Here is a 16,092-nt window from a genome sequence, read left to right as displayed (position 1 = left end):
CTCAGAAATTGCCTTGGACACTATTAACCAGAAAAAGAGTACTAAAACCCGTAAAAAATCGTCAAAAAAGGCCAAAATAACAAAAATACCTCACAATTGCATATAAAAAAAAGTATATGATTGAGATGGTCAAAAATGGTCCGAAACAAAGTTTATGTTAATATGGTTTAGAAAAACCACTTTACCCGAAAATGCAAAGTAAAAACTAAATAAAAAAAAACTGCTGCAAAAAAGCAGCACGTGATCTAAAAATTTCGCTCGCTTAACGAAAAGACCACTTTCTCTTCTCTCCGCTCTCCATTTTCGTTAAACAATAGAAGTAAATCACAATTTTTGCACGTGCGGCATTGAATTTCACATCCTGTTCAAATTCTTTGAATCGTAAAGAGAGCGCCTAAATAATAACCGTTGAGAGGCTGACGGCGACTATTAGTAAGTGAAGATAAAATCAAATCACTGAATTCTGTTAAGAGCGATGAAGTTCATCGAAAAGTCAGATAAAAATTATCATACGAGAAATCGGGTCCAATAGAAAAACACTCAACGATATTTGTTTCCACTAGAGCAAAGGTGGTAAACAGTTAAGCGACATACACCCTATTAATTTTTTTAAAAAAAAAACGGCCTGTCATCAATTATCCCGTTTTTGAAGACGGAAAGTCAACTTAAATCGTTCAACCGAGCGACCAAATGTTTATAAAAAAATTAAGCAACAATTTTGCGGAAAGCCTTCAAAATTCGTTCGAGAGCAACTAACAAACCATACCCCGCATATTACCGAAACATAGCCGCCGTTGATTTCCACAATTAAGATTGGGATTGAAAGAAGAAAAAAAAATAAAAAATAATTTTTGTACACAAACAATTTTAAAGTGCGAACTCTTTTGATGTCATTTTGGAGCTGAAATATTCATGTTTCGTAGTGGTACGACACAGAGGCCAGTATCAATACCAATAAGCATTAGAGATGTTAACTAAGAACAAAGTTCGAGAAACGGGCATCTAAAAATGGGCTTTATGGGTTTATCCGGTTTCAATTCGTTTCATTTCCATTGACTAAACAAAAATTGACTAAACATTGACAAAACAAAAAACTAGGCCTCGAACGAACTTTGAGTGAATTGGGAAACCATTTCTAAAAAAAATTAGATCAAAAAATAAAAATAAAACAAAATCAATGTCAAAATGCCGCATGCGAACGAAAAACCACTAGCGAGATATGCTAATTTGGTTCAAACAAACAACTAGTCCTAGAATGAACTATGAATGGATTGGGAAAACGATTTAGAAAAAATCGGATCTTAAAAATTGCAAAAACAGTAAAAATCAAAGTGAAATTGCCGCATGTGAACAAAAAAACCACTAGAAAAAGCGAATTTTTTTTCAAACACCGTTTTCTCACTCTACTTTAAAATTAGAGCGAAAAAAATTTCACGCCGCAAAACCACTCGCTTTTTCGCTCCACTTCCTGTTTCGACGTGACCAAAATCACTACTCCAATTTGACTTCAAAAATCATGATACTGTGTGGACAGATCTTAAGACAGCGCCCCAATACAATTCAAATTCTTTGAATTGTAAAAAATAGGAGCGCTATAATAGCCGGCTGAGAAGCTGAGGCGGCTATTTTCATAAGACCGTTTCTATAACTTCGACGTCAAAAGCAAAGAAAATTTCGGAGAAGCTTAAATTACAAATAAACAATTTTTACACGAATATAGTTCCTCCAAGTGAAAAATAAACATTCAATTACAAAATATAATGCAAAGTGACGTTTTAAAAATATACAGATACTAAACAACCGTAACAGGAAAAAATGGAGTTTAAAGAATAATTGATATGACAGAGATAGCACAATATGCATAGTTACACTTAGCAGAATTAGATGATTGCTTAATTGATTCAAGTTCATAACACATGAGCAGCCTTACAAGAATGATAATACACCAATTTTTGCCAAAAAATCCTAGATTACTACCAGAGCATAAATAAACAACCAGAAAATCAACAAAATTTATTATATGATAGATAAAAGAAGTGAACCGGACTTCAATAGAGAGAAAATCAATAAACTTAATAAGTCTATTTTAACATTAATTTCATTTACTATATATGAACCAACGAATATTGCATTATTGCCTCAAAAATCATTTGCGTGGGAAAGGGTTTATACCCATTTTAATCTGATTATTCCATCTCCACAGTAAGGGTGCGGAAACTTTATATTCTTGTTTGATTATCTGAAAACGCTTATCCATATTTTAAGTATTTTTGAAAATTATTATATTTTCTCTCTATCGAAGCTCTTCGAAAATGCAGTTTGATAGTTCAAAGGAAACAAACGTAAGCACAGCATACTCCTACTATTAATCTGCTTATTAATTGCAACTCCACTGCAATCTACTCCCAATCTTTGCTCAAATCCACCTGCATCTTGGTGGAGTTTCCACCTCTTGAAGCGGTCACAATGTTCATGCGGAAAGGTGTGAATATGATGAGCTGGAGAAGAGCTGTGATCATTGGTAAGACACACATTAAAGTCACTATTGCCTCTTGTGACCTCACAGTTTTACCTGAAAATTGGTGGAAATCATTAAATTAGCTGGGCACTGGATCTTTTCTGTTATATCCCCCCGCCACCCGCCACCCCCCCCCCCCCCCTCCTCCTCCAACTCCAGTACGTTCACGAGTTATGGAGTATGTACCATTAAATAGTAAATCATTATGCGATAAACTTGCGGGGTAGAAGTAATTCGCACCTACTAATAGTGGGGGGGGGGGGGCTGGAGTTTGAGCAAAATGGATTAATATCACGTATCACGCCCACTTGTATCAGTACCATTTGTCAAAGTTGGTATAAACGCCCTAGTGGAAAAACATCACTTATTTTTGGTTTTGTTCATCCGTTTTAGCGGCCTCCAGAAGAAGGGTAGTGGGTCTCGAATACAAAGCTTCCCAATTACCGAAAACAAGCTAAATGAGTGAGTGTCAATAATTTTGTGGGGCAAGGGAAGAAATTATTTTCTTTACTGATTTTTTGAAGCAGAATCTAAAGTTTCAGAGTTCATACTTCCCCCTGCTAGCGTAAACTTCACATCATTTTTTACTACTAGAAGCGCTTTTTAACAACCCCCTCTCGCCTGTCCCTCACAGTACACCATTTACTATGCACCCCCTCCCTCCGTTCCCTTCCTCTCCCCTCCCCCCTGAAAAGCTTCAATAATAACACGTGGGGGCGAAAACGCAAAATGCGCAAAGATATGGGGACTGAATGGAAGGTCAATGAAAACGCACCATCTTTGTTTTCAATTTTCGTCATGTCCAGAAAGAAAACAGCCAGCATCGGAAATAGCGATTGAGCTGGCTTCGTCACCAGGGCATTCAGACCAAAAAACATTGACGAAATCGGAAGCCTTCGTTTATATCTCACCATGTCTTCATCGATCAAACTTGACACGAAAACGTCGGTCAGACCTCCGATTCCATGCGCGACCACATTTAGAACGATAATTTGAGTAACTATCATCGCGAATGTTCTGTAAAAGTACAAGACTACGCTTGATAAAAGTACTAGGAAAAAAGATGCACATGCAATCATGTGCGATCCGTAAATCATGATCAAGGGTGAAAGTAGTAATATATAAGAATTTCCACCAATCGAATTGAAGAAAAAGAACAAGATTTTGTTGCTTTTCGACTCTGAAAACAGCTGCAGATCTTCGCTGAAAATTTTGGTGAAGTTCGCTGCGAAATGTCCCAAACCGACTGTTAGGAAATTCATGGTGACGAAGCAGAGAAAGTTTCTGTTGAGGAGAATTTCTAAGTTGAGTTTCAAGTACTGTCTTGAAAAAAATGAAGGCTCATCGGCTGAAGGCAATTCGTCTATTCTATTGATCACTGATTTTGTGTACAAGCCCGTCATACACATGAAGATTGTAGCAACAATTGCGATGAATATTAGACACACATAGAACCCTAAAAGCAGTACAAAAATTAGTCTATTAGTTATTAGTAATTAAATTGTCGCTATTTGTGATAATTTACCCCATTTGAATTGTATCATAAAACAAAGACAAGTTAAAATAGAACCAAACATTCATTCACAAAGTTTGATAAAAATTTTGAGTTACTCGAGTCTAAAAAGTGATCGATCAGCTTTAAAAGCCCAGTATAGCGATGTGATTCAGCAGATTGAAACACAACTAATGTAGTACACATGAAACTTAAAACCAATGTTTGTAATAAACTACAATAAAATTACAAAATATTTAGCAAACTGAAACCGTCAGGAATGCTAGGCCAAATCATACATTTGTCTTTAAAAAAATCGTGTCCTACTAAACAGTATGATCTTTCACAACTGCATAACATTGGTTAAAATTTTAAAAGTGTCCTTTACCATCATTGAAAATGTTGATGCAGTTACTTAACATTGAGCAGCTCGTAACTTTATAAATTTCTAAATGGTTTCTCACCTGTATCTCCGTATGTCTCGTAGCAGAACTCTACTAGTGGGACTGCAAACAGACCACAGATTGAGGCAGACCGCGTGTACTGAGTCAATCTCACCCTCGAAGTATGGTCAGTTGTAACCTATAAAAATTAAGCAGAATTTCTCCCCTACTCTGAACAAAACCCCGGTAGCAAATAATTAAATTTGTAATTCTGACATACAAAGAAAACCGAGGGCAGATAACGAGATCAGGGGCAGTTTGTTCGATGCCAGAAAGCCATCTCGAACGACCCTAAGAACTAATTTTAATTCGAAGCTCAACATGACAAAACATTACCAACTAACATCGAGCGAATTGCTCTCAAACTACTGTCGAGCGGTTTGCTTCGTCGATAGCCAGCTGCGCGGTTGAGGAAGGCTAGCTTTAGCTTAATTGAAGGGAAAGGGATGAGCATGAGAGGGTAATGGTCCGACGCGGAGGCGCCGAGTGTTCGGTGTTACCGTTGGAATGAGGAAGAGTGGTGGAGGGTTCAAGGGGGGCAAACTCTAAGAACCACCCTTCATATCATCTATTTGTGTCTCCTAAGCTGCTTCAGTGAATCGCATACTTAGAGATTAGTGAGTCAAGAGCCATAAGGCTCTAAGAGCACGTAATGCCCTCCTCTCCGGGATTTACCAGTATATCCCGCTTTCGAGGACGACAAGTCAAAAAGGTCAGACAAAAAATCGGTCAAGTAAAAAATCGCATAAAAAGACCGCAACACTCATATCAATGCTACAAACGTTGCTTGAGAGCAATTATAAGCGAAGGAAACAAATGTTATACACTTCGGGTTTTCCCAAGAGAATTACAATGCTTGAGAGTAACTTTGGTTGAAATCGTTTTTTAAAAATGTGCTGTTTTCCAAAATTGAGAAAAAAAATTGTCCATAACTTATACATAAACTCCCTTGCTGCATTGTTCATAGCTTTCGTAAAATTTCGATTCCCAAAACACCAAATCAAGGAAGTCGGACGATTGCTTTCGAGTGACGCGAATAGGAGTAAAATCGGTCACGCAAAAATCAAGCAGTGAAGCGTAAAAAAAGTCACCCGAGAAGTCAAATCGCTCAAGTGAGCAGATATTTTCGCAAAACAACGGTCAATCAAATATTTTGCATTTGAAAGACAAACGAACGACTAAAAACATAGCCGGCAGATTGCCGGAATAGCTGCGAAAGAATAGACCTGCGTGACATACAATAGAGATCGAAACAGATCTAAATTGAAAAAAAAATCGACGCCGCTCAAAAAACTAGGTAAAACACATTCAGCGATAAATTAGTAAAGCTTGTTAAAATTCATTCCGCAGAAGCCTCTTATTAGGGACCTTTACTGCACAAATGCGTTCCTTTGACCTTAAACAAATTCAAACTGAACTTAAGTTTTAAAGTGCAAAAGTCATTTTATTGAGTGAGGTAAGTCACTTATGATCAAAATCTAATCACGCAAATAACCTAAAAACTTTTGCTAAAGCGAGTGAGAAATGACGTCACGCGCGCAAATGACGTTAGTGAGAGGAAGAAGTCATTCAGAAAATTTAACTTTTTCAGCTTTGCAGAGTGAACAAATGTAAAACGAAAAAAGAGCGTCAGACGACGAAACAAAAAAACATAGCCAGAAGAATTACGGAAGAGACTCGAAGCGTCAAAACTTCACTGACAACACTGTAATCGCAAAGAAGCCACTACCTTTTGTATTAAACCATTAATTCGCTACCTCTCCAGGTCTGCTAAAAATTTGTGAAACTTAAACCACTGTCACCAAGAGAAACAAAATGCAGCAAAGGTTTATATGATTGAAAACGTTTGGTAACGTTAAAAAAACGAAATAATTGAGGTGGTCAAAAAAATGATAGTCTGAAAAAGCTGACAAGTTTATCAATTGCCCTCAAATAATTCATGATTCTAATCTGAAAAAGATCGCGAAAGCAAACGGCAGATAATAATCTTAGAAACTAAGTTAAATCTCTTCAAAACAGAAAGCTCAAATTTAAGAATCAGAAAACACCCATAATTACACTTCTAATCCCTGCAATTAAGACAAAAAACAACATACACCTGTTCCTTGTTGTACATAAGCTAGACAACATGATTTCATACTAATTCAAAAATTAAATTGATCATAGAAAAGACATAGGCAGCAGAAGAATATTCAAAGGCACAAAATCGTTTAAATTAATACCAAGGCCGGAAGAAAGTTGCAGTAAATAGTCATAGGTGGAATTTTGGAAAAAGCTTGCAATCGAACTCTCAGTACTGCCTAATGTTAAATGAAATCAATTGCAAACCAAAGAAATGACGAAAATCTAAGAAAAAGTTGAAATCATTCATTTTAAACAACTAAAAAGATCAATATAATACGGAAGCAAATGTAGGTGCCAGGACAAAAATAGAATGATACTAACTAGAATATTGAGAATAGGGGCACAATGTAAGGAACACCGTAAAAAAAGACATTCTTGTTTTTTGAAAGTTAAAAATCAATTTAAAAAATTCAAGAAAAACGAATACATTTCATTGTTCAGCATTCAAGACATAGAAAAGATAACTAGAAATCCGATACGAAGATCTATCCTCCTGAAGAGAACAAAAAATAGCAAAAGGCAGAATTCATAAATACGAGACATTTGAACATTTTGCAAAAAAATGGTCAAAAAACTTTTAAGACCGCATTTATGAAAAAGTTTTAACTGTTTTTCAAAAACTTAACGCCAAAAAATGATTGAATTTCTATTGAAACGAAATTAAATTCCCTCGTGTTGCACAAAAAGACTATTTCTAGCAATTACAACCAAAATAAACAAAAAACAGACGAAAATCGGAAAAAAACTACCAAAATCGGATTAGCATATGTACAATTTTATAAAACAAAATTACATCGAGGGAGAAAGAGGCGTTGAGTATACGAATTATCAAAGAGAAGTTGCCATATTAACTGATTTTTGACAAAAACACGGTTAAAAGATCCAAAAATGAAGAAATTAATAGAAAAAAAGCCAAAAATTAACTGAAAAATCAAGAAATATGTGCCAATTTTTAACTTGAAACACATTTTTAGACTCTGCGAAACACTGTGGCATAAATTCCGAGGTCAACATTTCAATATAGTACCGCATAAACTTTATTTCTACAAGAAACCAAATTAAAAGCAAAAAAATTGGGCCACTTAGACGAAAAAACGGCTAAAAACGGTCATCTATATGTGCCATTCAGTCAAAAACTACTTTTCAAAGTCAAAAATTCATTCACTAAACGCAGCGCATGATCAAAAAACTTCTGTCGCTTAGCGAAAATCTGTTCACCAAGACAGCTTTTCTCACTTTCGCTTTTAGGTCAAAATGCCGCATGAATAAATCTACTTCCTGTAAAAAAAAGACCGAGAGAAAACCAGTACTCCTCTTCGAGTCGTAAAAACCAAGAGCACCGCAATATAGCTTCGCTCAGCTTACAGCTTCGCAGTTATAATAAAAGCGTCAAACTTCGTCCGAGAGCAATAAAAAACGGAATCATTTTTTTAAATTGAGCCTTACCTCTGCAAAGAGCGAGCAATGCGCGAGTAGCACGAATGAGAACATGGTATCCCAAAAGCACAGGGTGATAACCAGATGGGTACACTTCCAATACTCGCTGCTTCCCGGGAAGTACTCGTAAATTGGGAACCATCCGTAGAGAAAGGAGAGACCAAACAGGGGAGCTCCGTAAAGTATATTCAGCTGACGAGATCGAATCCATTTCGCGGACGAGTGGTCCTAAATAGATACACTAAGTAGATGGGAAATCAAACCCATTCAATTCTGTTAGAAGCTCGATTCTTTCATTAGTGACATCTGAAACGATTGAAATAGAGTTATTCTTTTTGCAGTCAAGTCAAAAGTAGACTGCCCTAAAAACCAGATATGATCAGCAGACAGTTTTGTTAGGTAGAAAAAGCTACAGAAAGAGAATTGAACGATGAGAGTTAAGTAGAGAATTGTTAAAAAAGAGGCCACTAAGTGAGAAAAAATACCTAATTTAGATTTAAATCAACCAATGTTCAGGAAGTTAACAATGAAGGTGAGCTTTTATTAAACTACAAGAATCTATCGTCTCAAAAAACTTTGTTTTCAATTTATAATAAACCTTTTTTGACGATGGAAAATTTCAATTCTGAATAAACATCATCAAAAAATGAACATAAAATTTTCAATCCAAAGCCCAAAACAACGCTATACTAACCGACTAACGTCGGAAAAATTGGTCTCGAAAGACAAGCGGGCAACTCGACAAACGGTTGAGAAAAGTCAAAATTCAACAAGACTACCTTTTACAGAATATCAAATACTTTCCATAGGTTTCCTTTCCATCACAACTGCGCCGGTCAAACAAAGAGCTTTCAAAAATTGCACTGATTGCTTTCATTGTTCGCATGTATGTGAGGTAAAAGGATGAGTCTAAAAGCAATTTATTGATTGTTTAGTTCAAAAAAATGTAATACCAAAGAGCTTTAACATGATAATTCTCGTATGCTTATTTATAAAATCTTTCCCAAAAACTAGTTGAATTTTGGTTGTTCTTGCCTTTAGAAATATAAAGCACTTCGAGCTTATCAAATTTATTATTAAAATAAATTTAGAACAACTTGAAACGTTTAAAGATACAGGATGAACAAAAACTTTAAGAATTACACATCAGATGTATATTTTTATCTTCGTAATGTGATTTTAGAAAAATAAATAAAGACCTCTTAATAGAAAGGACGATTTATCAGACAGTTTCTTTTCACTTTCCGAACGAGCATGAATCTAAAACATAGCTGGCAAAAGCTGCGATAGCTTCGTACACTTAGTTTCATAATCGCAAAAACAAATAAATAAAATGAACTAACAAAAGGTTTTTGTCTTACCTTGATACATGTCTTAATTTAGCCCAAAGCCTTAAAAGTAGAAGCTGCCCTCAAATATTCTTAAATTAGAGTTAGATACCGTCATTTGACCTCAACTCCACAATTTAAAGAAAACATAATTAAACAAATTAATAACGGCATCAGAATTGTTATCAATAATATCTTGAAATTGTGGCTCTTCGTTGGCAGAGGTAAAACTGGGATTTGAACGCTTCCATTTGTCTGTTAACAGAATATTTCTTGTGCTGACCCAGCAAAAACTTGGTTCAAACATTTCTAAAACAAAGGATTAACTGTGTAAAGTTTCTACTGAAAGAGGCAATTTGTTCCATTTTTGAAAACTTTTCATGGTCAAAGGCCTGCTACTCCACTTCAGTTTCGTTATTTTTATATACTAATTTGATTTGTTCTCTTGTTCTGTCCAGCTTTTGGGCGACTACTAGACACTGCAGTTTTCGGATGTTCCCCAGTGCCTAATATCTGTTTGAAGTTTCATTGAGCTAACTTTCGAGATAAATCTTAAATGAGAAGAACACTGGAGTGATCAAACTTTTGTCGAAAATGAAACTTTTATTCCCCAGTTGATTACTTATTTATGCGGTTCAAGATTTTTGCTGTAAGAAATTGAGAAATAGTCCGCTGAAAGAAAGATGAGAGAGAACAATCGATTTGAAATGACCATTTCTTACTTTTTAAGGAATTTGGTTTCTTACAAGATACGAACAACGAATAACATAAGCCATTTTAATTTTAAAAAAGAGCGTGGTTTTCAGGTTAACTTTGAATCAATTTGTACTCCTAGATAACGACAAGCATGAGTTGGTTTAATAACATCACCTTTAAGAGAAAACTCAAGATCTGCATTGGTATGATATTAGCATTTAATGAGAGTTGATTCTCTGTCTTTTAATGGAATATCTTTATTAATATCAAATAATATCAGTATCATCCGCAAACTGAACAATGTCATTTTTACCCTCAAACTAACAGTTATTTTCTCTGAGAACTCAGTACCAATTTTATGCATTGAGTTGGACTTGTTAGAAAAGATTTTAAAAGGAAAATTGTCGATTGAGATATTGAAATCATCAGCTTTCTTGAGAAAAATTTCTGTGATATGAATTGTGCAAAAAAATCCATTTGAGAGAGACAAACATTTATTCACTTGCATGAACAGAAGATTAGCTATATCTTAAAAAACGACAACAAGCAATCTGTCGGGTAGAATGAACGAAAGAACGCTGACGTCATATTATTATTATTATGACTTCGTGGATATGCCACTGGGATGCTATTCCCGCTGTTAGGTTCTAGGATAAGCACGACAGTTTTCACAGATACAAATGAATGTCCATGTGCAAGGATTCTGCTCATTCCAGTTCCTTTCCAAATAGCTCCACATGTATTCAATGAGTTTCCTCTTCAGTTGCTGCTCACAGAAGAAGTCAATCACTTTCTGGATGACGTTCACTCGGAACCCCGTTCTGTACCAGAAGTTCAATCTCTGAACCTCATATTTGGCCTCTGGGAGTGCCAATCTTTTCCTTCTGTCCTCTCCAACAACTCGGATTTCTGAGAATTCCACATCATACTTGCCGCTCAGAAGGCTACTAAACATCAACAGATCTTTCAATACTTTAAAATAAAGTGGTGGAAGTAGATTCGATTTTAAAATAGCGTCCTTGTAGTCAATACTCCCGCAGATCCATCTCATTGCTTTCTTGTGGAAGGATTCCATGATCTGGTATTCAGATTTTCTAAGTTCCCAACATTCCGATGAGAAGAGCAGGATTGGTGAAAGAATGGCTCTATACAAGTGTACTTTTGATTCCTGTGGTAAAGCCATAGAAGTGTTTCGTCGCAGAAGGAACAGTGACTTCACTGCTTTGCCGACTCGGTGTTTAGCATGGTCTCCCCAGTTTAGATGCCGATTTACAATCAGACCAACATCTTTAACGAGGTCCTTACTTTCAATCGGGTTATTACCAAGCATGAACTGCATCTGGTTCAGAGTCTTTGGTCGATTTCCAACTTTGAATTCGGTTACAGAGCATTTCTTACTATTGAACAACAGATGATTTTGAGCACTCCAATAGTGTAAGTTATTTATGTCCTCCTGTAGCTTCTGTACTGAGGTGTCATCTCCGTTGAATATCACCTTGTGATCATCTGCAAAGAGCAGGGCAAGTGAGGAAAAAAAAACATTGGGAAGGTCATTTATGTATATCAAGAATAGGAGCGGGCCAAAGACAGATCCTTGGGGGACGCCTGCTGTGATCACGAGGGGTTCGCTTTTAACATTGTTGATTTTAACGTTTTGGGTTCTACCGCTTAAGTAGTCACGTACTAATTCAAATACTCCCTCAGACAAATCAAGTTGTAGTAATTTCCGTAGGAGCTGGCTGTGTTTGAGCTTATCGAAGGCTTTCGAAAAGTCAAATAGGACAAGAAAGTTCACGGAATGTGCAGATCCAATCATTTTGTAGATTTGGGTCAAGCTGTAGAGTAATTGAACAACAACAGAACGTTTCATTCGGAATCCGTATTGGTAATAACAAATGTCTTAACGACGAAGTAAAACCAAAAGAAGGCCAATAATAGCTCCAACTAGCTATCACAGCTTTTAACAAGCAATTTCACAAGTTTTTGTCTGAAAAAAAAGCATATTGAGCGTGTGTTCAATTGTCTACATTATAAGAGATGATATATTTCGCTTGGCGAAGAAACACTTATGTTCAACAATTGTTCCAATAAAATTTTTATTAAACAATTAAAAGAACACGATAGGCTCCGGAACAAACTGAAGACAACTTCATTCAGTAAGCTAACAAAAGGATGATAGCAGCGGATTCAAAAGTGAAAAAGACCATGAAGGCCAATAAACAGGCATCAACTGAACACTCAAGTATTAGTTTTCAAACTATCTATTCAGAACAAAATGAATTAGTTGAGCGAGACAAAATTTAACACCCTTGGAAATTATAATTTTTCACACGAATCACAAGTTGAAGTTTTTTTTACTCACCTGAATCCAACCGAATATTGGATCGTTAATCGCATTCCAAATTAAAAAGAGAAACTGCGCAAACTGGAAGCACGAATGCGATACTTTATAAACGTCCAAGAAATAGTAAACATAATAAAAACCAAATACGCTGCTCATAAGATTAGCCGCGAAGGTGCAGAAAGCAAAACAAAGGAAATTGTTATCTAAGGTGAAACGAGAAAGAATGCCATTTTTGGCTTTCATCATGCACCTGAAACCAAACATCTCTGACGAATCTGAATATATTTTTCTATATTATTTTGTGTAATAAATCACGTTTCAACTGTTTTTATAAATGTGAGCTCTAAAAGCATTCAATTAATTTTCGCATAATAGAGACTCTTGTTTGAAAGCAGGCCAGCGTTAAAAATTGTTGATTACGCGAAGAAAGTGCTAATTGTCGGTGAAAGTCCGCAACGTTTTCAAGCTAGAACGCCAAAGCAACCGAATGTTCAAAACTGCGGTCAGAAAACAAACAGGTTACACTTTATTTTAAGAATTATAAAATGAGCACGTTAAATAAACTTAGACTACCCGAATTCCCGAAAATGATGTTTATAACTATAGCATTAATCTATCTGAAAAAATTATAACTATTACCGCACACAACTTTCATATACACACACACCTTTAAAAAAATATTCCACAAAAGCCATTGAGCAAGAGATATCGGATCTATTGTTTCGCACCCGCCCCTCAATGTTTTTTACGACCGCCACTCACAAATTATGTGTTGTTATTGGGGGCGTAAAAGTTACTTGCCCACTAAGCGAATAGATCTATAATTTTTCAGCTGCATTTTCAACAGATTGAAATTTAAAAATCTCTTCCCAAATGATTTCGGTCGACACCGCGGGCGACAAGTCACCTCCAATATATGGATTATCAAAACCCGAATTATAAAGCTTATGAAAAATCGTCAAAACAACTTCTCAGAGCGAAACGTGTGTTCTTGGCAGCTGGCATGTGATTGTCACCTGTGCCGAGATTAGTGGTCAAGATTCTAATCCAACAACAGGGAGAAATCCCATCAGGACAACCTGAAAATCCCCAACAACAACAACAATACATTTAAACTGATTTCATTCTCAGGGCAATGTCTTTATCGGCCATAGCTGATCCCGCGATCTATGTGTTGTTCAAAACATTATGATAGCTTGATGGCTTAAAACATTAAGACATGACTCCATTAGTCCTGAATCAGACAATTAGTTCCAATGAGATCTCGCAATAATTAATAAGTAGGCATGTGGGCTTTTTATTCAATTAACCGTTAATTCACAGGTTTTCCAAAAACAATTCAGATTGTTCTGAGATGCCTATTTTTTTATTTAACCAGTACGTTTGAATTCTTCACTCATATAATCGTTCTACTAACAGCCTCCTTCACTTAGCTCCTACCAATAATGTCAGAGCAGCTTAAAAAAAGTTTCTGGTTCAAATCATCTAGTTTTTTCCTATTTTATGTTTACCAGCTATGCATGTATTATTTACTATACCAGCTATGCATGTACTATTTAAGCATTAGGTAGTTCTCTATTCAATTAATTTGTTCATTTTCTTTCTTGCTACAGAGTCAATTCTTCAACTTTCCATGGTAGAGTCGTGTTATTTGTGTAGTAGTTCAGGCATTAGGGTCTTCCCAGGGGTGCTCCAAGGCACCCTTGTTTTCGTGTCCTATTTTTAATCGATTTTCGATCCTGGGTTGCATATCCCATATTTACATAAGATTCTCCGCGTAAATTTGTTGTTAAAGTCGTATTTTGTTTCAGAAATTCCAGATGTCACTCAGTTCTTTTGCTCGATAATTGTGTTGAATTAGAAGGAACTTGGAAAAGATGTTGTAAAGTAGTTTGGCTCTGTAAAGGAAGTTTTCATCAGCCTTCCTTAGACGATTTTTGCTGTTTTTATCCCCCTCTTGCGCTTTGTCTAGTCATTTCAAAGTCTTGATATTCGAAGTTTATTTTGATGTCGAATTTATTGACAAGTTACGATAGTAAAAGTGGTAGGTTCAGTTCCTTCCACTTCGCAGTTCCTTCCATGAACTGGCTCTTTCTTGTAGCTTTTCAATTTTCTCCATCTGCTGTCTGTTTGGGAGCCAGGCTTGAGGACAGTATGATAGTGTTGGCACGACATAGCCTGTGTAGGAATTCAATTTATTTTTTCAATGAGGCGCTGTCGGTCATGCTTCATTTTATTTGGTAGAATGCTTTTGTTGCTTTCGAAAGCCGGTGATTACAATTGCTATTCCAATTAGGATTTTCGGAGACAATCAAACCAAGGTTCCGTGGACTATCAACCACTCCTAGCTCCTGATTTTTTAGTGAGGCTTTTTGTTTGCTTTTGAGAGAGAGAAGTTTACATTTTGATGCATTTAGTGTTTTTAGTGTGCACATGTGATTTCGAGCGCACCAGTTTTCGATTCCTTCAACGCTTTTTTAATTCTTCCTGATTTACGCTAATGCTGATCTCAAACTGCTTTTGCGCATTGTTTTATGCGGATCTCAATCTATGTGCATCTTTTATGTGCATTCTTTCATGTGCATTCAATCTATGTGCACCGATGTGCATTCTTTTATGCAGATCCCAAACTGTTTTTGTTAAATTGTTTCAATTTCTCTTGATTGATTTTGAGCTTTGGTTTGCCTTTCCTAATATCTTGTCACCTGTTTGTTATTTCTCAAAAAAGGATTCGTGGTCTAATTTGCCACCTGGACTATGACATTGAGTCCTGTCGCGTGGACATGCGAGGTTAGCACAAAGTCACTGAGGGTGCAGCAATTTTGTCCCTCATCTCATTTTCCCTCTGAATAAAAACAGCGTCTTTCATTTACCAACTAAATTGTCTGATGTTGAACCGAAGCGATCCATGAAATCACACAAAATTTAGGCCTATATCTTTGATAATTGTGTTAAAAAAATTTTGCCCAAGTTTGGCATTCGCAAACCTTTGCAATTTGGTTTTATATCAAACTTACTCATTTAAGTTGCCTTATAAAAATCTTTAAATCATTCTGGTTCCGCAGTCGACTCCAGTGGGATAAGGATATACATACACCAGTAAATATTTCACGCCGTTATTATATTCGGACAATTTATACATCAAAGCCAAATAGAGACAAAAGATCCCATTAATACGTTTTCCAAAAGCTAGTAACCTTTTAAATGTCCCGATGGTTGCGAAATTTAGTGTAAGATTTTATCTATATGAAAATCAGTATCCTTCTGTGTCAACCCACTATCTTTCTGAAGTTTTTGGATTGAACAATATGCAGCTTTTGCTTTCCTGCACAACCTCTGCAGCTTACTTTTTGCAAATTCGGGGAGGGATCAAGTTTCCTTGGTCTTTGATCATTACATCAATATATATATTTTAATGTGGATTTAATCCAGTTGCCTCATCAATTGTGAAAATATCAGGACATTCAAACTTTCCCTCCTCAGAGCGAGAACAAAATCAACAAAGGCGACGTTTGTATCTTTTTCAATTAACAAAATGGAGTCCCTGATAGAGAGAGCCTAGTGCGAGGCGAGTCCAAAACTTGATTGATAAGTAATTCGTTGCCGGAGGACTTTGTTTTAGTAACTTGTCTATGAACGTTGGAAATTTTTTGGAACCAAAGCCTGTTTCTCGTCACTTTTGTTCAATTTTATGGGTAATAATTTGAATA

The 16,092-nt window shown here is 36.1% G+C and overlaps 1 protein-coding gene across 1 annotated transcript; it reads right to left on the bottom strand.

The window, feature by feature from the left end:
* Positions 1-2,236: 2,236 nt before the first annotated feature.
* Positions 2,237-14,445, bottom strand: LOC142351453 (transmembrane protein 180-like). The gene is made up of 5 exons (XM_075403467.1): positions 12,401-14,445; positions 8,024-8,242; positions 4,475-4,592; positions 3,294-3,974; positions 2,237-2,572 (listed from the first exon to the last, which is right to left on the bottom strand). Exons 1-5 carry the CDS (start codon positions 12,644-12,646, stop codon positions 2,400-2,402), a joined length of 1,437 nt encoding a protein of 478 aa, XP_075259582.1. The 5' UTR covers positions 12,647-14,445; the 3' UTR covers positions 2,237-2,399.
* Positions 14,446-16,092: the final 1,647 nt, after the last annotated feature.

The sequence above is a fragment of the Convolutriloba macropyga genome, chromosome 13, assembly GCF_964194025.1.
Source record: "Convolutriloba macropyga chromosome 13, txConMacr16.3, whole genome shotgun sequence".
Classification (NCBI taxonomy): domain Eukaryota; kingdom Metazoa; phylum Xenacoelomorpha; order Acoela; family Convolutidae; genus Convolutriloba; species Convolutriloba macropyga.
The sequence above is the reverse complement of the archived record's forward strand: the minus strand, read 5'-3'. Positions and strand labels throughout refer to the sequence as shown.

Bases quoted from the DNA above. Each gene is read 5' to 3' on its own strand.
- LOC142351453 (XM_075403467.1), bottom strand. From the start codon at position 12,646: ATGTTTGGTTTCAGGTGCATGATGAAAGCCAAAAATGGCATTCTTTCT. The intron at 4,593-8,023 runs GTAAGGCTCAAT...TAATTTTTATAG, and splicing joins ATTGCTCGCTCTTTGCAGAG to GTTACAACTGACCATACTTC. The intron at 2,573-3,293 runs GTGCGTTTTCAT...ACCAATTTTCAG, and splicing joins GAAAATTGAAAACAAAGATG to GTAAAACTGTGAGGTCACAA.